The sequence below is a fragment of the Eumetopias jubatus genome, unplaced genomic scaffold (genome assembly GCF_037043125.1).
Source record: "Eumetopias jubatus isolate StellerSeaLion01/CBP00866 unplaced genomic scaffold, mEumJub1_p1.0 scaffold_3, whole genome shotgun sequence".
NCBI lineage: Eukaryota > Metazoa > Chordata > Mammalia > Carnivora > Otariidae > Eumetopias > Eumetopias jubatus.
Window position 1 is genome coordinate 34567271 of NW_028274809.1, and position 26802 is coordinate 34594072.

The 26802-nt window shown below is 36.7% G+C and overlaps 1 protein-coding gene across 3 annotated transcripts in view; it reads right to left on the reverse strand.

Annotated features, from left to right (window-relative positions):
- Nucleotides 1-942: 942 nt before the first annotated feature.
- The window catches only part of STRADB (STE20 related adaptor beta), a 36192-nt gene continuing 10332 nt past the window's right edge, over nt 943-26802 (reverse strand). For 2 of the 3 annotated variants that reach the window (XM_028124752.2, XM_028124760.2), the window contains exons 4-12: nt 10269-10368; nt 7337-7458; nt 6074-6182; nt 5124-5247; nt 3737-3908; nt 3331-3435; nt 2933-3177; nt 2256-2298; nt 943-1764 (exon numbers count right to left, since the gene is read on the reverse strand). In XM_028124752.2, coding sequence (XP_027980553.1) covers nt 1630-1764; nt 2256-2298; nt 2933-3177; nt 3331-3435; nt 3737-3908; nt 5124-5247; nt 6074-6182; nt 7337-7458; nt 10269-10368 — 1155 coding nt within the window. In that variant the 3' untranslated portion in view covers nt 943-1629. Of the gene's footprint in view, nt 1789-2255; nt 2299-2932; nt 3178-3330; nt 3436-3736; nt 3909-5123; nt 5248-6073; nt 6183-7336; nt 7459-10268; nt 10369-26802 lie in introns of all 3 variants that reach the window. The other variant, XM_028124769.1, reaches the window with a different exon arrangement.

The window sequence follows — 26802 nt, forward strand, 5'->3', positions numbered from 1 at the left end:
GAGCATCAGCCTTTTCCTGCCTTTGGGCTCAAACATCAGCTCTTTCTGGGTCTTTAGCCTGCCTGCCTTTGGACTGGAACTACATCATTAATTCTCCTGGGTCTCCAGGTTACCCACTCACCTTGCAGATCTTGGGACTTGTTAGTCTCCATAATAGTATAAGCCATAATTATTCCTTATAATAAATATCCTATTGGTTCTGTTTCTCTGGAGAACTCTAATACTCCTCTAATACACAGGAGATCTGCGAGGCACTGCTTTGTGGCTTCGAGTCCACCTTTTGCACTAACATCAACTCTCCACCCAGGCTCTATGGTTCCTGTTAGCCTCTCTTACCTAGAGGAAATAGGAGGAGGTTAGTGGAATGAACTACAGCCCCCACCATTACAGGTGATCTCAGGGCCTCGACTGGTATTTATGTCCTCTCTCTTCCACCTTGGCAGGTCTTCATGGCTTACTTGATGGAGTAACTTAACATTCTTGAGGAGAGCTGGCCAATAAACATGAAAAGGTTTGTGTTTCAAACTTGTCTATTCATTTTTGCATTATTTGTCTCATTGGTTTTAATTCTTTAGTCTTAAGACAATCATCTGAATTTTTAATGTAATGTTAATGGATTGTCTTAATCTTATTTAAATGAGGTAGGTCCCAATTTACCACAGTTTACACTATATACTCTTTGAGACACATCTCTCTTTTTTGCTAATAAGGTAAAACCATTAATGAAGATCTCTATGTCCTTAAATGTTGTATCCCCTACAGGAGCAAGAATAATCATATAAAGGGCCAGAAGATCTTCTGCCTCATTGAATAAATACCAGGGTGTCCCCAATTCATGTATGTTATGTAAATAAATCTATTTGAGAAGGGGCTTTCCTTGGCAAAACAAATTAGAACCTGTGTTTTAGCTTTATCAAATCACAAAGAAAAATAAAAGCATAATCTCAATTCAATAAATCTTTATTGAGCTCCCACAGGGTGCATGAATTTAGGATCTATAATCTACAGAAGTAGAAAAGTGTCACTTTAGCCTCTTAAAAATGAAAAAAACAAAGCAAATTACAATTTCTCTATATTTCAAGTGAATCATTTAATGTGAGGCTCAGTTTGATATTACCATAAGTATTAACAGAATAAAATGGGAAAGTATAAACATTTTCCCTTCTATCAAAAAAGGGCTTTGATGCCAGGATAAACTAGCCTGTTGGTCTAAAACAGCTGATCAAAAAGGCTAGAGAATCTGGAAGTAAAAAATGTACTTGGAAGCACTGTCCTCTGAGGGCTCATTCCCCTGAGGGCAACAAAATGCTGAAAACTGGCTCAAAAATTATATTGAAAGATCAAGAAGGGGAGTTAGTCACAGCTTGGGGAAAAACAATTGAGAACAGATGACACTAAATGTAACTAGATTCATAATTCTAAAGTTTTCCCGGAGTTACACTAGAACTCTGAGTTAACCAAATAGGCTATGAACTCATGCTCCTTTGAAGAGAGTGGTTTTAAGAAATAGACTCTCCAGTGCACCAACTGTATTTTCAAGTATAATTCTAGTATTTGTACCTAGCAATACAGAAGAAAAGCAGCAGGGAGAAAGTGTCAAGTGTCTAGGACATAAAGGATGTGGTAGTCCTAGAATTCCCAGTTTAAGTCTTTTTCATTGGAAAAATCACATTCCGGCTCAGTCCAAGGTGACACCGGAGACGGTGCTATTGATGGCTTAGGAGGCAACAGTGAAAGTATTGAATCCTGGTTTTCTTCTTTCATCTGTTAAAGAAACTCAAAATAAGGCTGTTGGTACATAAATTCAATACATTAGCTATGTTAGCAACAAATGACTTTTTAAAATGTACAAAGTGTTTAAAATTGTTTTTAGGTATTTTCACTAAAAATGCCCTTGATCATCTGAAAACAGGAAGAAGTAATAACCAAACGAACTAATTTTTATCAGAATTACTTTGCCCCTTCATCATCTCTAGCCAACATAGAAAACTACAATGTCTCTAATCAAAATATAAATTGAGGGCATAGTAACATTTAATGATACTCTGTTTTTACTCATTTTGTTTTGCAGAATGGAAATATTTTAGAAAGTCTGTAATTGAACTACCAAAAAAGTTCTCGTTTTTAACTTTACTTTGTAAGAAAGTCATTATTAAGAATCTTGGTTACCAAATTGTCCCATTAAGCCAACAAAATGAAATGAATTTTTAATAGTATTTAAAAACATCTAGAAAACAGAAGACAGATCAGCTTACCTGTTTGAAGAAAACATGGGACAATAAACTGCTTGCAGATGGTCTGAAATTTTTTTAAAAGTTGTAAGAAAAAAAGAGCCTTGTGTTAGAATGTGTTTTAGGTGTAAAAATATATTAGAAATTAGGTTTAGAGCTATAAAATTCAACACTAAAAAATTGAAGCCCAATTCTTAGCTTCAGCCTTGACTACTGGGAAAAATTAATTTGAGAAATAACATTTATTGGGCACTAATTTTAAGGAAATATTCTAGGCATTAAGAGGCTAAAAAAAGATAAGATACACCTTATTTCTGAAATACTAACACTAATATGTAGTTATGATAATTTATGCTATTATAGCAAGAACATTTTTGTACTGCTTGGAAGTTTCTAAAATGTATTAACAGAAATGCAGTAATTAATGTTCAGAAAGATGGAACTGATTTTTACAAAATAACTTGGTTAAGAAGGGATACAGCTGAGACCAGAGACCAAGTCTTCTGACTTCAGATCCAGTACTCGTCCCATTTGCTCACTGCCTCTACTTGTTCTTAGCATTGATATTTTCTGGATTAGACTGTAATTTTTTGATCAAAAGATTGATAGAGATTTAAATTTGGTGGGAAGGGAGTATCACAAAGCTTCTATAAAATATAAAACACGTAAGTTTGATGCTATTTACAAGTGGCCAATATTACCTTTTCTCAGGATCTTGTTGCAAACAGAGCTGAACCAAGCTAAAGAAGGCAGGAGAGAAAGTTTTTGAGGATGGAGTTTGCAATCTGTCACTATTTCCTGTGTGAGTTCCACTGGAGACAAGTACACTTTCTCCAATCCCAGAGTCTACACCTGATCGGGAATTCTTCATTCTGGATTCTGACGGAGGGAAGATACTAACATCCAATGGGCTATAAGGAGGACCTTTCAGTTTCTGTAACAACATCTAAAAGAAAGAAAAATTTCCTTCAACCCTTTTCAGAGAAAACATTAAAACAACAATAAAGATTCTAAGAGCAAAGATGTTTAACAGAAATTATCTAGAATATAAGGGATCTTATGAAAAAAAAAGTAGTTTGGGGCTCTTAATAGCATTTACCTGAGTCCTATGCATGTCCTGGAAAGGTACCTGCCCACTGGCCAATTCGCATGCTGTAATCCCAACACTGTAAATATCTGACTTTACATTATATCCATGTAAATCCTGTAGAACAATTAATTTGAAGTCCTTTAGTGAAAATAACTTAAAAAGTTATATAAATGTGCTTTTTTGAGAAAGGATGTGGGAATAATGGAAAAAACTCATAAGTGAGAAATCAAGATATACCTAATATGTGGTATAAACATTTTAAAATCCCTAACATAATAATTTTGACAAGAAAAGAGGAAAAAAGTCTTGCAGTAGGCCATTCACCAATCCAAATCTAAGGGCACAATTGTCCTTTAGTCAAGCTCAGAAGACACTCAAGATGCACAGACAACCCAATACGAAGGCCACACCTGACCTGTCTCAGTAGTTCTGGGCTCAGCCACGGCTGCACTGATGTGCTGAACTGTGGGAAATCATACACAGCCCTATGCCTCTGTCCGTGCTTAACCAAACTATGCAGGTGGGACAGGCCAGAGAGGGTCACTAGGCCATCACCAGAAATGAGGATATGGCTGGCTTTAATACTCCTAGAACAAAAAGAAACAATCCTAAATACTAGGAAATTGGCCAAGGAAGAATAAAAATCTGGTCAGAACAAATCCATGTATTCTCTTGGAAATTAAATACTCTTTATAAAATTATAAAATAGCACACTTATATATAAGTGTGCTTATACAAACACATATATACATATATATGTATACATACACATATGAAAAGTTGAGGGAATTAAGGAATCCTTTCAAGTATTTAATATAGCATTAGAACAAGGGAAAATACAACTGACAGCTACATTTGGAAGGGATATTTTTTTCAAGCTAGGAATGGAATCAAATTATTTCACTATTTTAGGATACTGTTGAAATATACCCAAAGAGAAGTCTAAAAAGTCAAGTAATATTTGAAGCATAAAGTTAGAATTTAAATTTAAATGCAGTATTATCCAATAAAAGGCAGCCTCTCATGGTATTAACATCATTTACAAAGATGTTTTATATAAAAATTTCCTTTGTCAGATAAATTATACAAGAGCCTTGTTTTTCATCCAAAATACTGGATTTGGAAACTAACAAGTAGGATGGCCAACAGTCTGGTTAACTGTATTAAAACCTTGATTAATTAGAATACAGTATGTTAGAACTCCTCTGTTAACCAGAATGATCCTAAAAATGAATAGTAAGAACAAAGCTTTAAAGATATTGAAATGAACAGTAAAAAAACAAGCTTATTTAAAAATAATTAAAAGGGAAAAAGTCCCAGTATATCACAGAATGTTGTTTTTAACATTCAGCCAAATACTTCTGCATCTATAGTTTAAAAATAAGAGAACTGATATTTAATATGATAGTTTTAAGGTGCTACAAAATATTTAAGAAATCAAAGGTTTAGTTCCAATTTGTACATGATATAAATATGACACAGAGCTGAAAAGCAGATAAAGAAAAACAAACAAGACACAATCAGAATCACTACCTACAGCTTATACTCTAGAGTTCCACGAGGGCAGGCGCTCCACCAGAACACTGAGCACAGCATTTGGTAAACAGGATGTGGTCTGAACATTTTTGGTGAATGAACATAAAATGTAAACAATTACTGTACCTACTGGCCCATTCCTCCCTCAATTTTCACTTACGAGTTTCCTGTCTCTCCTAACACTCAACTGCTCCTTCCTAAAAGCTCCTTAAATTATTTCTTCCACTTAAATCCTTTCATTCTATAAAATACAAGTAAGTAAATACCTGTGAATACAGCCATTTTGATGCAGATAGCTCAACCCTCTCACTGCTCCAAAGAGAATGTTTCTTATTAAAGTTTCATTCATTCCTTCAGGAAAGTAAGTCTTCAAAAGTTGACTTGCTGATCCTGAAAGAAACACCTGAAATCTTTAATTGAACATTGAAAGTGATTTTGCTTTAGCTATGTTTTAAATGTTCTTTCAACCATAAACTCACACACACCCACACCCATTATGTTTTAGAGTCTAACCCCTAACCTATGATGCAAAGGTAATTTTCCTTTAAGAATCTTCAAAAAGACCTTTCTAATGATACTCTAGAGATTAGAGAATTAACAATTTTCAGTATTACTGAAAAAATACTGTGTGGATGTATTTATTTTTCAATCCAGAGGCAATTCACAAAAGTTGTCCTAAAAATCAAAGCTCTAGAATCCATTAATTTATTTATTCAATACACTTATTGAACACTTTGTGTGAGGGACTATATGAGCACCAAAATGAAAAATACATGATCCTGGCCTCAAGAAGTTCAAGTCCAGTGAAATGAGACAGGTACACACACAGATGTTTACCATACAGTAAAATAAGTTTACAATGAGAGAAATTGGGACAGAGATAGTGTGCATCGGTGAAGAAACATTCTGCTTGAAGACCTATAGTGGCTCTCCATTGATAGAGAGGCAGGAAACTGAAGGGAAGAGGCAGTTTGTTCAAAGGCATGGACTTTTTAGGGAAGCAGTAGTTTCACTCATGATCAGACCCATTCTGCCTTTTTCCAAAGACTAAAATTCTACATGAACCAGATATAGAAATTTATCATGAAATCTAGACTTGGCCACCAGATTTATAAATTAAAAGTAGGGACTCATAAATCTAAGATCCCATTCATCCTTATAATTGTAGCTTCCAGGCTAAACTATGAGTTATTTTATCTAAGATGAGTTTTCTTACCATAAGCCATAAACGGAGAAATAACCCAAAGCCAGCTGCCAACAGTGAAAACAGTCCAGTAAGTTGTAATATTGGGGTGCCGGAAAAAGTGGGATAGAATCACTGCTTTCTAGGATAAACACACAAGAGACAAGGCATTTAAAAACAACTTTTTCCCCCTTATGATGAAAATAACAGCAGAGGTGGCAGCTAACACTCAGCACAGCTTATTAGTACTAAGCACTGTTCTTGGGGCTGCCATCTCTTTAAATGTCACCACGACGGCAGGAAGTATGTCATATGATCATTCCTATTTTACAGGAGAGAAACAGGAAATAAGAAACTTAGAAATAAGTCAGAAAGCTTGTTCAAAAGCACATAATCAATAAAAGGAGTGGAAGAGAGATTTGAACTGAGTCTAACTCCTGAGGTTGTACTTTTAATAACTATAGTATGTTCTTATTACAGAAACATTTAAAAATACATAAAACTATGAAGATAAGCACTTCTAACACTAAATCACAGAGACAACCACTGTTAACATCTCACTGTACTTTTTTTTTTTTTTTAAAGATTTTACTTATTTATTTGAGAGAGAGAGTGAGAGAGAGATCATGAGCAGGGGGGAAGGGTAGAGGGAGAAGCAGACTCCCCACTGAGCAGGGAGCCCAATGCGGGGCTCAATCCCAGGACCCTGAGATCATGACCTGAGCCGAAGGCAGACGTTTTAACTGACAGAGCCACCCAGGCACCCCTTCACTGTAATTTCTATCTTTTTTTTTTCTGTGCAAAAACATGTGCACATGTAAATACTTTAAAAATTCGGACAATATCAAAACAAAATGCTTTCCCTCCTTATATCAAAAATGATTAGTGACAATGAAAATGGTATTACAATATTCCCGAAATGCAAATCTGTCAAAATTTATCAATTCAGAAGTTGATTTTACTTAGCTGGATGAAAAGGAAACTGCTTTTGTTTTTTTCTATTTCCCTATATGACTATTTGGGATTGCACTAGGAGCATTGTAAATCTCCAGACCAGCATTTTGAATAGGATATTCATTTGAGGGAATTTATAGTAGTTACCAAAGTTTAAATATATTTGCTCTTTCATGGATCTGGCTTCCAAGTATTATTTCCAATTCTGTTATTGCATGTTTATTAGAAGAAAGAAATTTAACTTTCTCTAACAGAAAGAACTGTAATTTGGGGAAAAAAAATTCTTACAGATGTAATCTCGTCAAATAGACGTTAAATATATCATTTTTCTCATATTGTTACCTGTAAAGCTTTCAGGCGTTCATCAGTGCAGTTTTCTAGATTTGTAATTTTTATAGTCACCAGTGTTCCTGTAGGAGTATGACGGGCAAGATGGACAGTCGTCAAGTTGTCAAATCCTCTTCCTATAATCAGATGTAAAACTCATGTTAGCAACCAAAGAAGAGAAAAACTGATAATTTGGACATCAAAATTTAAACCTTCTGCTCTTCAAGGAAACACTGTTAAGAAAATGAAAAGATAAGCCACTAATAGAAAGCATTAATGATACTTATATCTGACAAGACTTATATCCAGCATATATAAAAAATTTTTACAACTCTATAGAATTCTTACAATTCTATGCAACCCTATACTAAATTTAAAAATATGCAGATTAAATAAGCAATCCACAAAAGATATAGGAATGTCTAATAAGCACATGAAAAAATGCTCAAGATAGAGAAATGCAAATTAAAACCGCAATGATATACCATTACATATCTATTATAATGGCTCAAATTGTGACTTGATAAACAAATTATGACAAATTCAAACAACGCAATATTATTCAGCAATCCCTGAACCATTGATGTGATTTCTGTTTGTCACATAAATGCTATACTTTGTGTCTGGCTTCTTTCACTTAGCATAATGCTTTTGAGACTTTTTTTTTTAAGGTTTTGTTTATTTATTTGACAGAGACAGCGAGAGAGGGAACACAAGCAGGGGGAATGGGAGAGGGAGAAACAGGCTTCCCACCGAGCAGGGAGCCCGATGCAGGGCTCGATCCCATGACCCTGTGATCATGACCTGAGCCGAAGGCAGACGCTTAACGACTGAGCCACCCAGGCACCACTGCTTTTGAGACTGTTCCATGTTGTTGTTTCAGTAGTTTCTTTTTATTGCTGAGTAACAATCCATTGTATGAATATACCACAATTTATCCATTCACAAGTTGATAGATATTTGGGTTGTTTTCAGTTTTTGGTGACTATAAATCTTCCAAAACATTCTTTAAGTAGACATATGTTTTCATTTCTTTTTGGCCAATACTTACAAATGGGAGGGCTGGGTCATGCATATTTAACCTAATTTGAAAGTGGCTGAACCATTTTTATTCACACATGCAATGTATAAGAACTACAACATACTTACCAGCATTTGGTGTCATCAATTTTTTAAAATTTAAAACACCTGGAGTGGCATCTATCAATAGGCACCTAATGAATGTTAGTCCCTCCCTCTCTCCACAGTCACCAAATTATGCCATTTATCTTTGAAATGAAGTTAATCACAAATTCATCCCTTCCACTCCAGCGTCAGCATGACTGCCTTAGTTCAAGTCCTGTCCTCTGTCACTAGTCGCATGCAGTGACTTCCTCACCATGCCCTGCATTCTCAACTAAGGCATGTTCCAAAATTACTGGGGAAACAATACTTTAAAAATCTATACCTAGGTCCCACTCACCAGAAATTTTGATTCAGTAGGTCTGTGATGGGATATAGGCACCGCAATTTTTAAAGACTCAGGTGATATGGATGATCCTTCCAGTTGTAAATCACTGATCTATATCTTCCAGACTGCTGCCTGGAACTGCTGCCAGTTATCTATTGATAAAATTCAGCATTTTATCAATAGAAAGGTACTACAGTGCAGCATCTCTCCAGTCAGAAAGGTTTGCTTTCAAATCACTAGCTGTAGGGCTGTCACTTAAATTCTGAGCCTCACTATCCTCATCAGACAAATGGGGGTGGTAAAAGGCTGACATGAAAACATACACCTGAAATATTCAGCACAGTGCCTATTACTACTGTCACCATTCCACAATGGATCTCAAACACGGAGAGGATAAATTCCAAACTTGTGCCTTAAATGCTTTGAGAAATGAAGTGGGTAAGTTGTGAGGGATGACAGAGTATGAACTTCTAAATACATCATATGAAATCTTTCACAGTGTGTTACAAACTTCCCTTTCCAGATTTGTCTCCTACCACCGCCTACTCTCCCTCTGTTCCCACTTGTAGGCAAAGAGCATCTATGGGGTAGTTCCCCTCTAACCATCTTTCCTTAGTCATCTACTGAAGTAATTTTTTTTAACCTTTTTTTAAATTGACACCATCTGAACGTCCTTTCTAATTTGGGGGCATTTTCCACCAGTGCTATTTAGAAATGTCAGATCCTTATCTTCTCTTGGTCTCCTTGACACTGGCATGGGAAGGTCAATGACTTAAGCTTAGCCAAATGAAGGATGGAGTTAGTGACAAACAGAAGCAGAGGCAGAACTCACTGCAGTGGGTTCCAATATCTGGGATGTAAGTACTCTAACAGGAGTACACGAACTAGGCTGTTCCTATGCCATGGCCCTGACTCTGGTTCTAGTTACATAGCTTTTCTTAGTTTCTTCCAAGTCTCTCTCTCTAGCCAACAACTGTGTCAGTCAGCAATACTGTTCAAAAAATTCTTCTCTTGTTAATCAGGATCGTTTTCTGTTGTAACAAAAACCCTGAGTAGAACATTTAGCAAACTTTTCCTCATTCTTCAGGATCCCACTTATTTTTGTGGCCTTTATTAACTCTCAGAGTAGTTATGATGGATGGTCAGATGTTCCATCTTTTCTGTTCCCATAACAACACACCTCTACTATAGTGCCCTCTAGTACATAAACAAGACTACCTTACGAGTTCATCTTCTCAGAGGGAATATGGATTCCCCAAGTGTTTTACATGGTTTTATATCCCTAGCACCTAACATAGTATCTGTTGGTAGTGTTTAATAGATATTTCTGAATATTCACAGCAAATGTTTCAAAGTGTAGGCTATTAATAAATCTGTCTGACACAATTAACATCTAGTTTTATGCTACAGGTGACAACAGAAAAAGACCTGCCCACAAAATAATCTTTTGGTCATCAATTTCATTTCTAACGATGAAGGGTCAATTCAGGTAATTACCTATTTCCACTTGGAGTTCATAGTGAGAAACATTGGTGGAACAGATCACATCCTTGGCTCTAGTGGACGGAGGCAAGTGGGAAAAGGCTGGCGCATCAACCTACATTATTTTAAAAAGATGAAAACAAAATAAACTTTTTTGGTCCCCCATTTTAGTCCCCTACCCTAATATAAAATACTGATATTTTATTTTCAAACACAAAAGTGCTCATTAGGAAGGCACTGGAAGGTGGCTTACAACACTGTTTCAAGATCTAAAAAGAGTTTAAAATTGCTAATAAGTGGTTAACTAAAAAGCTATCAGCATGTAAAGCTATCAGCATGGGAAAAGCAGATTTATAGGTAGCAAAGAATACTTTCCTGCACTATTTCCAGTAAGCATTTTTAGGAGTTGCTAGAAACAGCTCTTAATTCTTCAGGGTATCTAATAAATACATGAAGGGAAGAAACGCATGAACCTGTGAGGAATATTCTGTACTTTTGCTCTTGCTTCAAGTGGTTGCCAATTATATCTATTACACATATAAGTCCCTGCTCAGCTAGTGGAGATGTTAACAAATCAAGGAAAAATTTCCACATTGCAGCCTATTAAAATTGCTGAAGTTTTTCACAAGATGAAATGAATCAGAAGGAAGGTAAGAAAGAAGAACCTCAAGAGATGGGAAAATAGGGTACAGACTTAATGTGTTAATGACCATGTGCCAATATGAGGTCTCATGGGGGTGCTTTAGGATCAGAGTCTTAGGTTTGCACCAGATCCCAGTCACAGTGAAATAAGATGCACACAGAAGAAAGAAGAGGCCAATACCACTGGTGTCATATGATAACCAAGAAGACCTCCCAAAAGACATCTGTACTCTAAAAGACACTTGGGAGATTTCAAAGAAATCAGCAGGTGGCACGAACCTTGTTACTGCCTCCAAGGTAGAGAGAAGGAAGAAAGGGATTAGAAATGACATTACTGTAGTAGGAGTTGTGCTGCTTTTTACATCCTTGATTCTACATGTTCCCCAAACTTTTAAAAGAGCAGAAAAAATATAAGCTCACAATTAAAGATGAATATAGGTCAATACTGTTCAAGAGGGGTGAAAGACCGTAAAAAGAAATCCTACTATTACAATTGGAAATAATCCCAATGAAGAAAAGAAATCTAAGTAAATCATTTCTTCAAAACAGCTAGTTTTCAAATTACATTAGATTTAAAGAACACAAATAAGAGAGAGAAAAGAACATATTAACAATTTTTTAAAATTTTCAAGTGATAACCTATAAGCCTGTCAGGAAGGCTAGAGCATGCAATGAACTGAGGTTCATAGCTCACTGCTAGAGAAAAATGGAATAGGTTACCAGATGATGGATTGAAATCAGGCTAATCAACCTCTTCTTTGCTTCCATCTTCTCCATTAGGGAAATAGTCATCTTTTTTTTTTTTAAATAGGCTCCATGCCCAACGTGGGGCTTAAGCTCACAACCCTGAGATTAAGAGTTGTATGCTCTGCCAACTGAGCCAGCCAGGTGCCCCAGGAAATAGTTTTCTTTAAAGTAGAAAGGGTGGGGCACCTGTGTGGCTCAGCTGGTTGGGCATCTGACTCTTGGTTTTGGCTCAGGTCATGATCTTAGGGTCGTGGGATCAAGCCCCGTGTTGGGCTCTGTGTTCAGCGCAGAGTCTACTTGGGATTCTTTTCCTCTTCCTCTCCCTCTGCCCCTCCCCACACTTGCACATGGGCACATGCTCTCTCTCAAATAAAATCTTTAAAAATAAAATGAAACAAAATAGAAGGGGAACATATATTGTAAATATGTAGCTGAAGTCCAAAACAAAGTATTTTAAAAAGGTTCAAAGTTACAGGCCAAAGACAATTATATCTAGAATATTATATTATATCTAGAATATTAAGTTTGCAGATGTAGTAGAACTGAGAAGAGAAACCAGAATGAAAATAGTCAAATACTGACCCAATTTTCAAAATTGCCCGGCCCCCACATTCTCCTGCAGACCTGCCCTCAGCAGAAGTCCATCCAAGGCAAGTCACAGAATGGCATTGTGCAAGCAGTCTAGACAGTTGCCAGTACCACTCCACAGTGACTCTTGCCATAGGGAGAAGGGAATATAGCCATATACACCAATATGACTCTGACCCCAGCAGTGGCTGGGGGCAAACATCTGGTCTGACTATAGGTGCCCCCCCCCCCCACCAATAAAAGCTTCTCAGGAGACAATACAGGGAGAGCACACTGCAGTTGGGTATGACCCTAGCACTGGCAAATGTCTAGTCTGACCCACCATAAGCCCAAGGCAGCCCCAAACTGGCCATTCACAACACAGGGACCGAAAGCTGCCAACAATCATCAAAGAGAACCACTGCAGATCACTGGACTAAAGGCAAACACTGCTCAGCCACAACAGGGCACATACAACACACATAGGAGACACCCCTGAAGCACTTGGTTCTGGTGTAGTGCATGGTACTACAGAAGCTCTTCTTCAGAAGGCCACTACTTTTAAAAGCAGATGTAGCTGACTTTTCTAACATAGGGAAATAGACAGAGAAAGTTAGACAAAATGAGGAGACACAGAAATATGTCTCAAATGAAAAAAAGGACAAAATCACAGCAAAAGAGCTAAACAAAACAGAGATAATATGCCTGATAGAGAATTTAAAGTAATGGTCATAAAGATACTCACTGGATTTGAGAAAAGAGTGGAGGATCTCAGTGAGACCCTCAACAAAGACATAGAAAATATAAACAAGAACTAAGCAGAAATGAAGAATACAATAACTCAAAAATATACCAAAGGTAATAAATAGTAGACTAGAAGAAGCAGAAGACTGGATCAGTGACCTATAAGAGTAATCAAAAAACCATCAAGCTGAACAGCAAAAAGATGAGAACAGGTTAAGGGAACTCAGCAACACCATCAAGCCCAGTAACATTTGCATTATGGGGATCCCAGAAAGAGAAGAAAAAGGAAGCAGAAATTTTATTTGAAGAAATAATAGCTGAAAACATCCTGAATCTGGGGAAGGAAACAGAAATCCAGATCCAGCAGGCACAGAGAGCCCCCAACGAAATCAATCCAAGGAGGTTCACACCAAAGACATATAATTATTAAAATGGCATAAGGTAGTGATAAAAAGAGAATTTTAGGGTGGGGGATGGGTTAGCCTGGTGATGGGTATTAAAGAGGGCACGTTCTGCCTGGAGCACTAGGTGTTATGCACAAACAATGAATCATGGAACACTACATCCAAAACTAATGATGTAATGTATGGTGATTAACATAACAATAAAAAATAAAAAAAGAGAATTTTATTTTTTAAGATTTTATTTACTCATCAGAGGGAGAGAGAGCACAAGCAAGGGAAGCAGCAGGCAGAGGGGGAGGGAGAAGCTGGCTCCCCACTGAGCAAGGAGCCTGATGTGGGACTCGATCCCACGACCCTGGGATCATGACCAAAGCCAAAGGCAGATGCCCAACTGAATGAGCCACCAAGGCGTCCCCCAAAAAAGAGAATTTTAAAAGCAGCAAGAAAACAGTTACATACAAGAGAAACTTGGGGCACCTGGGTGGTTCAGTCAGTTAAGCATCTGCCTTCAACACAGGTCATGATCCCGGAGGCCCGGCATGGAGGCCCGGCATGGAGCCCCGCGTTGGGCTCTCCTCTCAGTGGGGAGTGCTTTTCCCTCTGCCCCTTCCCCGACTTGTACAATCTCTCTCTCTCTCTAATAAGTAAAATCTTTAAACAGAAAGAGAAAGAGAGAGAAACTCCATAAGACCATGAACTGATTTTTCAGCAGAAACTTTGCAATCCAGAAGAAAGTGGCACATATCCTAAGTGCTGAAGGAAAAAACCTGCAACCAGGAATACTCTATCCAGCAAGGCTATCATTCAGAATAGAATAAAGAGTTTCCCAAACAAAAGTTAAAGGAATTCATCAACACTAAACCTGTCTTACCAGAAATGTTAAAGGGGATTCTTTGAGTAGAAAGGAAAGGCCATAAGCCAGAGTTTAAAAAGTAGGAAGCACAAAAGCAGTAAAATTAAGTATATCTATAAAAATCAGTCAAGGGATTCACAAAATAAAAATATGTAAATTATGAGACGATATACATACAAGGTGGAGGAAGGAGGAGAGTAAAACTTTAGTGCTTTTAGAAGGGTTCAAATTTAAGCAACCATCAACTTAATATAAACTGCTATATGCATAAGATGTTATATATAAACCTAAAGTAATGACAATTCAAAAACCTGTAATAAATATGCAGAAAGTAAACAAAGGAATCCAAGCATAGAAAAAAAGCCATCAAACCATGAGAGAAGAGAGCAAGAGAAGAAAGGAACAGAGAACTACAAAATCAACCACGAAACAACAAAATGGCAATAAGTGCATACCTATCAGTGATTACTTTGAATGTAAATGGACTAAATGGTACTATCAAAAGACACAGGGTGGACCAGAGAGTTTTGCAGGGTCTCAGTTCTGGTAGAGGTCGTGACAGGTCTCTGTCTTGCAGACCAGGGCACACCTAGTTAGAACTCACCACATTCAGGTCAAGGACCAAACACTGCCCACAGCAGACAAGAAGAGCCTCTACAGAAGACTGGCCTGAAATACAGAGCAGCCAGAACACAACAGCAGAGTGCAGGCAGCACACACCTGAGATACTCCCAGAAGCACCAGGTCTGGGCACTACATGACCTCTCCTTCATATGGCCATTACTTTTAGAAGCAGGAGACATAACTGGCTTTTCTAACACACATAAGCAGGCAGAGACTTAGACAAAATGAGAAGACAGAGGAATTAGTCTCAAATGAAAGAACAAGATAAGGCCATGGCCAGAGATCTAAGCAAAACTAATATAAGTAACATGCCTGATGGAGAATTTAAAGCAATTCTCATTCATAAGGATACTCACTAGGCTTGAGGAGAGTGGAAGACATGAGTGAGACCCTTACCACAGAGATAAAAGAGTTTTAAAAAAAGAATCAATCAGAGATAAAGAGTGCAATAAACGAGATTAGAAACATGCTTGCTGCAATGAACATCAGGCTGGAAGATGCAGAGGAACAAATTAATGACATAAAAGACAAAGTAATGGAAAGCAATTAAGGTAGATGAGAGAGAAAGAATTATGCAACACAAGAACAGACTTAGGGAACTCAGTGACATTCATATTATAGGAATCCCAAAAGAAGAGAGAAATGGGGGCAGAAAATTTATTTGAAGAAGTAAAGTTGAAAATGTCCCTAATCTGGGAAAGGAAACAGACATCCAGATCCAGGAAGCACAGAGAACTCCTATCAAAATCAACAAAAAACAGCCAACTCCAAGACATACTGTAATTAAATTTACAAAATACAGTGATAAAGAAAAGCAGCAAGACCAAAGAAGTCAGTAACTCACAAGAGAAAACCCATAAAGCTAGCCGATTTTTCCACAGAAACTTTGCAAGCCAGAGGGAGTGGCAGGACATATTCAAAGTGCTGAATAGGAAAAATCTGCAGCCAAGATATTCCATCCAGCAAGGCTATCATTCAGAATAGAAGAAGGGAGTTTCCCAGACAAAAACTAAAGTTTGGGACCACTAAACCAGCCCTGCAAGAAGTATTAAAGGGGACTTTTTGAGTGGAAAGAAGAGACCAAGAGTGACAATATAAAGGTAGGAAACACAAAAGCAGTAAAAATGAATATTTCTGTAAAAAATCAGTCAAGGAGCCCACACAAAAAAGATATAAAATAACATATACCTAAAATATGGGGAGGAAAGAAAAAAAGAATGGGTTCAAACTTAAATGACCATCAACTTAATATAGACAGCTATATGCCAAAGAATTATAAATAAACCTAATGGTAACCATATATCAAAACCACTAATAAACATGCAAAGAATAAAGAGAAAGAAATCCAAATATATCACTACAGAAAATCAACAAACACAAAAGAGAAAAAGACAAGAAAGGATCAGAGAAAAGCTCCAGAAACAACCACAAAACAAGTAATAAAATTCCAATAAATTCATATCTATCAATAATTATTTTGACTGTAAATGGACTAAACATTCCAATCAAAAGACACTGGGTGTCAAAATAGACCAAAATACAAGACCCATCTGTATGCTGCCTACAAAAGACTAACATTAGACCTAAAGTCACCTGCCGAATGAAAGTGATGGGATGGGGTGCCTGGGTGGCTCAGTTGGTTAAGCAACTGCCTTCGGCTCAGGTCATGATCCTGGAGTCCCGGGATCAAGTCCCACATCGGGCTCCCTGCTCAGCAGGGAGTCTGCTTCTCCCTCTGACCCTCTTCCCTCTCGTGCTGTCTCTCATTCTCTCTCTCTCAAATAAATAAATAAAATCTTAAAAAAAAAAAAAAAGAAAGTGATGGGATGGAGAAACAATTATCATGCAAATGAATGTCAAAAGAAAGCCAGAGTAGCAATACTTGTATCAGACACACTAGACTTTAAAACAAAAACTGTAAGAGACAAAGAAGAATACTACATAATAAAAATAAAGGGGGTTACTCCAACAAGAAGATATAACAATTGTAAATATTTATGCAAACAGGGAGCACCCAAATACATAAAACAGTTAATAATACAAAGGAATTAACTAACAGTAATACAATAATAGTAGAGAACTTTAACACCCCACTTACATCAATGGACAGATCATCTAAACAGAAAAGCAACAAGGAAACAGTGGCTTTAGATGACACACTGGCCAGCTGGACTGAACAGATATATTCAAAACATTCCATCCTCAGAATGCAGAATATGCATTCTTTTCAAGTGCACATGAAACATTCTCCAGAATAGATCACGTATTAGGCCACAAAACAGGCTTCTACAAATACAAGAAGATCAAAGTCACACCATTGACCTTTTCTAACCACAACACTATGAAACTACAAGTCAAGCACAAGAAAGTATCTGGAAAGAACACAAATACATGGAGATTAATTTAACATGCTACTAAACAATGAGTGGATCAATAAGGAAATCAAAGAGGAAATAAAAAAATACATGGAGACAAATGAAAATGACAACATACTGGGTCAAAAATCTTGGGGATGCAGCAACAGCAGTCTAAGAGGGAAGTTTATGGCAATACAAGCCGACCTCAAGAAGCAAGAAAAATCTCAAATAACCTAACCTTACACCTAAAGGAGCTAGAAAAAGAACAAACAAAACCCAAATCCAGCAGAAGGAAGGAAATAATAAAGATTAGAGCAGAAATAATTCTATAGAAACTAAAAAAATAATAGAACAGATCAGCAAAACCAGGAGCTGGTTCTTTGAAAAGTCAACAAAATTGATAAACCTCTAGCCAGATTTATCAAAAAGAGAAAGGACCCAAATAAAAAAATCACAAATGAGAGAGAAGAAATGATAACCAACACCAAGGAAATACAACTAGAGTAAATATGAAAAACTACATGCCAAAAAACTGAACAACCTGTAAGAAATGGATAAATTTCTAGAAACATATAACCTACCAAAACAAAACCAGGAAGAAATATAAAATTTGAACAGACCAATTACCAGCAAAGAAATTACCAAAAAACTCTCAACAAACAAAAGTCTAGGGCCAGATGGCTTCACAAATGAATTCTACCAAACATTTAAAGAAGAGTTAGTGACTACTCTTAAGTTATCCCCCCCAAAAAGAAACATTTGACAAAGTACAAAATCCATTCATGATAAAAAATCCTCAACAAAGTAGGTGCAGAGGAAACATACCTCAACATAACAAAGGCCATAATAAAGACTCACTGCTAATATCATCCTCAATGGGGAAAAACTGAGAGATTTTCCTGTGTGGTCAGGAACAAGATAGGGATGTCCACTCTCAGCACTTTTATTCATCACAGTACTAGAAGTCCTAGCCACAGCAATTAGACAAGATAAAAGAAATAAAAGGCATCCAAATCAGTAAGAAAGAAATAAAACTTTCACTATTTCAGATGACATGATATATATAGGAAAGCCAAAAGACTCCACCAAAAAACTGGTAGAACTGATAAATGAAATCATTAAAGTTGCAGGGATATAAAATCAACATACAGAAATCTGTTGCATTTCTATACACCAATAATAAGGCCACAGAAAGAGAAATTAAGGACTGAATCCCATTTACAATTGCACCAAAAACAGTAAGATACCTAGGAATAAATCTAACCAAAGAGGTGAAAGACCTGTACTCTGAAAACTATAAAATACTGATGAAAGAAATTGAAGATGACACAAAGAAATGGAAAGACATTCCATGATTATGGATTGGAAGAACAAATATTGTTAAAATGTCTGTACTATCCAAAGCAATCTATACATTTAATGCAATCCCTATCAAAATATCAACAGCATTTTTCACAAAACTAGAACAATCCTCAAATTTGTATGGAACCACAAAAGATCCCAAATAGCCAAAGCAATCTTGATAAAGAAAAGCAAAGCTGGAGGCATCACAATTCTGGACTTCAAGTTATATTACAAAGCTGTAGTGATCAAAAGAGTATGGTACTGGCACAAAAACAGACACACAGAATAATAGAACAGAATAGAAAACCCAGAAATGAACCCACAAATATACAGTCAATTAATCTGTGACAAAGCAGGAAAGAACATCCAAAGAGAAAAATACTGTCTCTTCAACAAATGGTGCTGGGAAAACCAGACAGCAGCATACAAAAGAATGAAACGGAATGACTTTCTTACACCATACACAAAAATAAATTCAAAACGAATGAAAGACCTAAATGTGAGACCTGAAGCCATAAAAATCCTAGAAGAGAAACCACACAGTAACTTCTCTGACATTGTCCATAACAACTTCTTTCTAGATATGTTTCCTGAGCAAGGGAAACAAAAGCAAAAATACACTATTGGGACTACATCAAAATAAAAAGCTTCTGTACAGTGAAGGAAACAATCAACAAAATTAAAAGGCAATTTAAAGGAATGGGAGAAGATATTTGCAAATGACATATCTGATAAAGGGTTAGTATCCAAGATACGTAAAGAATTTATACAACCTAACACCCAAAAAACAAATAACCTCATTTTAAAATGGGCAGAAGACGTGAACAGACATTTTTCTAAAGAAAATAGATGACCAACACACAATTGAAAAGATGTTCGTCATTAATCATAAGAGAAATGCCCAATCAAAACTACAATGAGGCTTCACCTCACACCTGTCAGAATGGCTAAAATCAACACAAGAAACAACAAACAACAAGGTGTTGGGGAGGATGTGGAGAAAAAGGAACACTTGTGCACTCTTGGTGGGAATGCAAACTGGTGCAGCCACTCTGGAAAACAGTACGGAGGTTTTTTCAAAAAGTTAAAAATAGAACTACCCTATGACCCAGCAATTGCACTATTAGGTATTTACCCAAAGGATACAAAAATACTAATTCAAAGGGATACATGCACCACAATGTTTATAGCAGCATTATCAACAATAGCCAAATTATGGAAACAGCCCAAGTGTCCATGAACTGATGAATGGATATAGAAGATGGTGGTGTACACACACACACACACAATGGAATGTTACCTCAGCCATAAAAAAGAATGAAATCTTGACATTTGCAGTGAATATGGATGGAGCTAGAGAGTATTATGCTAATAAGTTAGTCAGAGAAAGATAAATACCGTATGATTTCACTCATACGCGGAATTTAAGAAACAAAACAAGCAAAGGGAAAAAAAGAGAGAGGCAAATCAAGAAACAGACTCTTAACTATAGAGAATACACTGATGGTTACCAGAAGGGAGGTGGGTGGGACGATGGCTTTAATAGGTAATGGGGATTAAGGAGTGTACTAGTTGTGATGAGCGCTGGGTAATGTCTGGAGTTGTTGAATCACTATATTGTACACCTGAAACTAATATTACACTATGTGTTAACTAATGTGAATTTAAATAAAAACTTAAAAAAAAAGAAATAGTGACTGAATGGATAAAAAAGCAAGACCCATCTATATGCTTCCCATAAGAGACTCATTTCAGAACTAAAGACACATGCATATTGAAAGTGAAGGGATGGGAAAATATCATGCAAAAAGAAGTGAAAAGAAACCTAGTGTAGCAATACTTATATTAAACAAAATAGACTTTAAAACAAAAAGTGTAACAAGAGACAAAGGACACTACATAATAATAAAGGAAACAATCCAACATGAAGATATATAATTGTAAATATTTATGCACCCAAACGGGGAACACTTAAATACATAAGGCAACTATTAACAGACACAAAGGAAAAAAAAATCAACAGTACTACAATACAATAATAGTAGAGAACTTTAACACTGCACTTTCTTCAATACATAGATGATCCAAACAGAAAATCAACATGAAAAGAGTGACTTTTTTAAATTTTGTTTTAAGAGAAGGAGAAAGAGAGTGGAGAGTGGGGAGAGGCAGAGGGAAAGGGAGAGAGAGAATTTTTTTTTTAAGATTTTATTTATTTATTTGACAGAGAGAGACACAGTGAGAGAGGGAACACAAGCAGGGGGAGTGGGAGAGGGAGAAGCAGGCTTCCCACCGAGCAGGGAGCCTGATGCCGGGCTCGATCTCAGGACCCTGGGATCATGACCTGAGCCAAAGGCAGATGCTTAATGACTGAGCCACCCAGGCACCCCGGGAGAGAGAGAATTTTAAGCAGGCTCTATACCCAGCATGGAACCCAACACGGGCTCTGAGATGATGACCTGAGATCATGACCTAAGCTGAAATCAAGAGTTGGACGCTTAACTGACCGAGCCACCCAGGTGCCCCAAGAGTGACTTTGAATGACACACTGGACCAGATGTTTCTAAGAGATATATTCAGATCATTCCATCCTAACATAGAATACACATTCTTTTCAAGTGCACATGGAACATTCTCCAAAATACAGCATGTTAGGCCACAAAACATGCCTCAACAAATTCAAAAAGACTGAAATCAGATCATGCATCTTTCCGACCACAACGCTATGAAACTAGAAATCAACCACAAGAAAAAATCTGGAAAGAACCAAATACATGGAGGTTAATTAACATGCTACTAAGCAATGGATGAGTCAACAAAGAAATCATAGAGGAAATGAAAATATACATGGAGACAAATGAAAATGAAAATACAATGGCCCAAAATCTTTGGGATGTAGCAAAAGCTGCTCTAAGAGGAAAGAATACAGCAATACAGGCCAACCTCAAGCAGCAAGAAAAATCTCCAATAAACAACCTAACCTTACACCTAAAGGAGCTATAAAAAGAACACACAAAACCCAAAGCTAGTAAAAGGAAGGAAATAATAAATATTAGAGGAGAAATAAATTAATTAGAAACTAAAGAAATAGAACAGATCAATGAAACCAGGGACTGGTTCTTTGAAAAGATCAACAAAATAGATAAAGCTTTAGCCAGGTTCAAAAGAAAAAAGAGAAATACCAACCAAAACCACAGAAATACAATAAGAGGATATTATGAAAAATTATATACTAACAAATCGAACCTAGAAGAAATGGATAAATTCCTCAAATCAATTACCAAAATTTAATCAGGAAGAAATAGAAAATTTGAACTGACCAATTACCAGCAATAAAATTGAATCAGTAATCAAAAAAACTCCCAACAAACAGAAGGCCAGGACCAGAAGGCTTCACAGGTGAATTTTACCAAACATTTAAAGAAGAGTTCATACTGGGGCACCTGGGTGGCTCAGTCGTTAAGCATCTGCCTTTGGCTCAGGTCATGATCCCAGGGTCCTGGGATCGAGCCCGGCATTGGGCTCCCTGCTCGGCAGGAAGCCTGCTTCTCCCTCTCCCACTCCCTCTGCTTGTGTTCTCTCTCTCGCTGTGTCTCTCTCTGTCAAATAAATAAAATCTTAAAAAAAAAAAAAGAGTTAATACTTATTCTCTCAAACTATTTAAAAAAAAAAAAAAGAGCAAGGAAAGCTTCCAAATTCATTCTATGAGGCCAGCATTACCCTGATACCAAAACCAGATAAAGACACCACAAAAAAAAGAGAACTGTAGGCCAGGATCTCTGATGATCTTTGGATGTAAGATGCAAAAAATCAACAAAATATCAGCAAATGGAATCCAACAATACCTTAAAAAAAATCATTCACTCGATCAAGTGGGATTTATTCCTGGGATGCAAGAGTTGCTCAGTATTCACAAATCAATCATGTGATACATTCCATCAATAAGAACAAGGATAAAAACCATATGATCACTTCAAAAGATGCAGAAAAGCATTTGACAAGTACAACATCCATTCATGATAAAAACCCTCAACAAAGTAGTTTTAGAGAAACACCTCAACATAATAAAAGCCATATGTTAAGAATCCACACCTAACATCATATTCAACGGTGACAGACTGGGAGTTTTTCCTATAAGATCAGGAGCAATATAAGGATGTCCACTTCCACCACTTTTATTCAACATAGTACCGAAGTCCTAGCCACAGCAATCAGATGACAAAAAGAAATAAAAGGTATTCAGGGGTGCCTGGGTGGCCACAGTCCGTTAAGTGTCTGCCTTCGGCTCAGGTCATGATCCCAGGGTACTGGGATCAAGCCCTGCATCAGGCTTCTGGCTCAGCAGGGAGTCTGCTTCTCCCTCTGCTCCCCCTGCTTGTGCTCCCTCTCTGTCAAAATCTTAAAAAAAAAGAAAGAAAGAAAGAAAGAAAAGGTATCCAAATTGGTAAGGAAAAAGATAAACTTTCACTATTTGCAGATGACATGATACTACATATAGAAAATGCCACAGACCACCAAAAAACTACTAGAACTGGTAAAAAAATTTAAAAAACTCAGAGAATACAAAACCAATACAGAGAAATCTGCTGCATTTCTATACACTAATAACATAGCAGAGACAGAAATTTAAAAAACACCATAAACAATTGCACCAAAAAGAACCAAACACCTAGAAATAAAGAGGTGAAAGACCCATACTCAGAAAACTATAAAACACCGATGAGAGAAATTGAAGATGATACAAACAAATGGAAACATATTCCATGTTCATGGACAGGGAGAACCAATATTGTTAAAATGTCCATACTACTAAAAGGAATCTACAGATTTAATGCAATTCCTATCAAAATTCTAATAGCATTTTTCATAGAAGTAGAATATCCTAAAATCTGTATGGAAACACAAAAGATCTCAAATAGTCAAAGTAATCTTGAAAAAGAAAAACAAAACTGGAAGTATCACAGTTTCAGATATCCAGATACACTACAAAGCTGTAGTAATCAAAACAATATGGTACTAGTATAAAAACAGATACATAGGTCAATGAAACAGAATAGAGAGCCTAGAAATAAAGTCATAATTATATGGTCAATCTATGAGAAAGGAGGCAAGCGTATGTAGTGGGAAAAAGACAGTCTCTTCAACAGTGTTGGGAAATTGGACAGCTACATGCAAAAGAATGAAACTGGACCACTTTCTCATACCATACACAAAAACAAACTCAAAGTGGATTAAGGACTTAAGCGTAAGACCTGAAACCAAAAAAATCCTAGAAGGGAGCACAGGTAGTAATTTCTCTGGCATCAGCCATAGCAACATTTTTCTACATATGTCTCCAGAAGGCAAGGGAAACAAACAAAACAATAAATTATTGAGACTACATCCAAATAAAAAGCTTCTGCATGGCAAAGGTAATAATCAACAAAACAAAAAGCAACCTACCGAATGGGAAAATATATTTGCAAAAGATGTATCTGTTAAGGGGCTAATATCCAAAAATATAAAGAACTTATACAACTCAACACCCAAAAAACAAATTATCCAATTAAAAAATGGGCAGAAGACATGAACAGACATTTCTCCAAAGAAGACATAAGATGGGCAACAGACACATGAAAAGACGCTCAACATCACTAATCATCAGGGAACTGCAAGTCAAAACCACAGTAAGATATCACCTCATTATCTGTCAGAATGGTTAAAATCAAAAACACAAGAAATGACAAGTGTTGACAAGGTTGTGGAGAAAAAGGAACCCTCTTGCACTCTCGGTAGGAATGCAAACTGTACAGCCACTGTGGAAAACAGTATAGAGCTTCCTCAAAAAATTAACAAAGAATTACCATACGATCCAATAATTCCACTACTGGGTATTTACCCAAGAGTATGAAAACACTAATTTGAAAAGATATATGCACCCCTATGTTTATTGCAGCATTATTTACAATAGTCAAAATATGGAAGCAACCCAAGTGTCCATTGACAGATGAATGGATAAAGAAGATGTGGTATATATACCCAATACAATATTATCCAGTCATAAGAAATAATGAAATCCTGCCATTTGCAACATTGATGGACCTGGAGGGAATGATGCTAAGTGAAATAAGTCAGAGAAGGATTAATACCATATCATTTCACTCATATGTGGAATATAAGAAAGAAATGAACAAAGAAGAAGAGACAAACAAAAAACCAAACTTAAATATAGAGAACAGATTGGTGTTTACCAGAGGGGTAGTGGGTAGGGGGTGGGGATGGGTGAAATATGTAAAGGGGATTAGAAGCACACTTATCATGATGAACAATGAGTAATGTATAGAATTGCTGAATCACTACACCATACACCTGAAACTAATATAACACTTTATTTTAAATAGACTAGAATTTAAAAAAACTCATGGCACACTCCTTGTTCTTGTTAAACTTTTTATTAGCCCTAAAAATTCAGAAGACCTGCTTAATGAATAATCTGCAAAAGTAATCATTAAAACATCAATAAAATACTTAGAAATTAAACCAACCCAAGGAAGTGAAAGAGTTGTACAATAAAAACTATAAAACATTGCTAACAGAAATTTAGGAAGATGTAAATAAATGGAGACACATTTCACGTTCATTGACTGGAAGACTTAATACTGTTAAAAGCTCAAAAGACATTGAGTAATTCAAATAATCTTGAAAAACAACAAAATTGGAGGACTCACTCTTCCTGATTTTGAAACCTATTACAAAGCAATTGTAATCAAACAACATGGCACCAAAATAAAGACAGAAATATGGACCAATGGAAGAGAATAGAGAGCCCAGAAATAAACTGTCACATATATGGTCAAATGGCATTTGACAAGGGTGTCAAGACCATTCAATATGGGCGCCTAGGTGGCTCAGTTGTTAAACATCTGCCTTCGGCTCAGGTCATGATCCCAGGGTCCTAGGATCGAGCCCCACATCGGGCTCCCTGCTCAGCAGGAAGCCTGCTTCTCCCTCTCCTACTCCCCCTGTTTGTGTTCCCTCTCCCACTGTGCCTCTCTCCAAATAAATAAAATTAAAAAAAAAGACCATTCAATAAAGGACAGTATATTCAGCAAATGGTGCTAGGAAAAGTGTATATCCACATGCAAAAGAATGAAGTTGGACTCTGATCAAACACCATATACAAAAATTAACTCAAAATGTATCGAGGGCCTAAATTTAATACCTAAAACAATAAAACTCTTGGAAGAAAAAATAGGGCAAAAGCTTTATGACATTGGATTTAGAGAGGATTTCTCAGATATGAAAGCAAAAGTATAAGAAACAAAAGAAAAAGAAAGTAGACTTCATGTAAATTTTTAAATTTTGTGCATCAAAAAATACTACCAACAAAGTTAAAAGGCAACCCACAGAATGGGAGAAACATTTGTAAATATCTGGTAAGGTGTTAATATCCAGAAAATATACAGAACTCTTAAAACTCAACAACAAAAAAAGCAAACAAACCCAATTAAAAAAAGGGCAAAGGACTTGAATAGACATTTCTCCACAGAAGATATACAGGTGGCCAATAAGCACATGAAAAGATGCCCAACATCACTAGTCATTAGGGAAATGTAAATCAAAATTACAGTATCACCTCACACCCATTAGGTTGGCTGGTATCAAAAAACAGAAAATAGAGAGGTGTTGGCTAGGATGTAGAGAAACTGGAATTCTTGTACACTCTTGGTGGGAATACAAAATGGTAGAGCCAGTGTAGAAACAGTATGGTGGTTTTCCCCAAAATTAAAATATCATTACCATATGATGCAGTAATTCCACTTCTGGGTACACCCAAAGAAATGAAATCAAGTCTTGAGATATTTGCACACCTAAGTTCATAGCAGCATTATTCACAATAGCCACAAAGTGAAAGCAACCCAAGTGTCCATCAACAGATGAATGGATAAGCAAAACGTGGTATATACATATAATGGAACATTTTCGGCCTTAAAAAATAAGGAAATTCTGTGGGGCGCCTGGGTGGCTCAGTCGGTTAAGCATCTGCCTTCACCTCAGGTCATGATCCCAGGGTACTGGGATGCAGCCCCATGTTGGGCCCCCTACTCAGCAGGGAGTCTGCTTCTCCCTTTCCTTCTGCCCCTACCCACACGTGTGCACTCTCTCTCAAATAAATAAAATCTTAAAAAAAAAAAAAAAGGAAATTCTGCAAAATGCTACAACACAAATGGACCTGAACATTAAGTGAAATATAACTCAGTCACAAAAAAGACAAATACAGTATGATT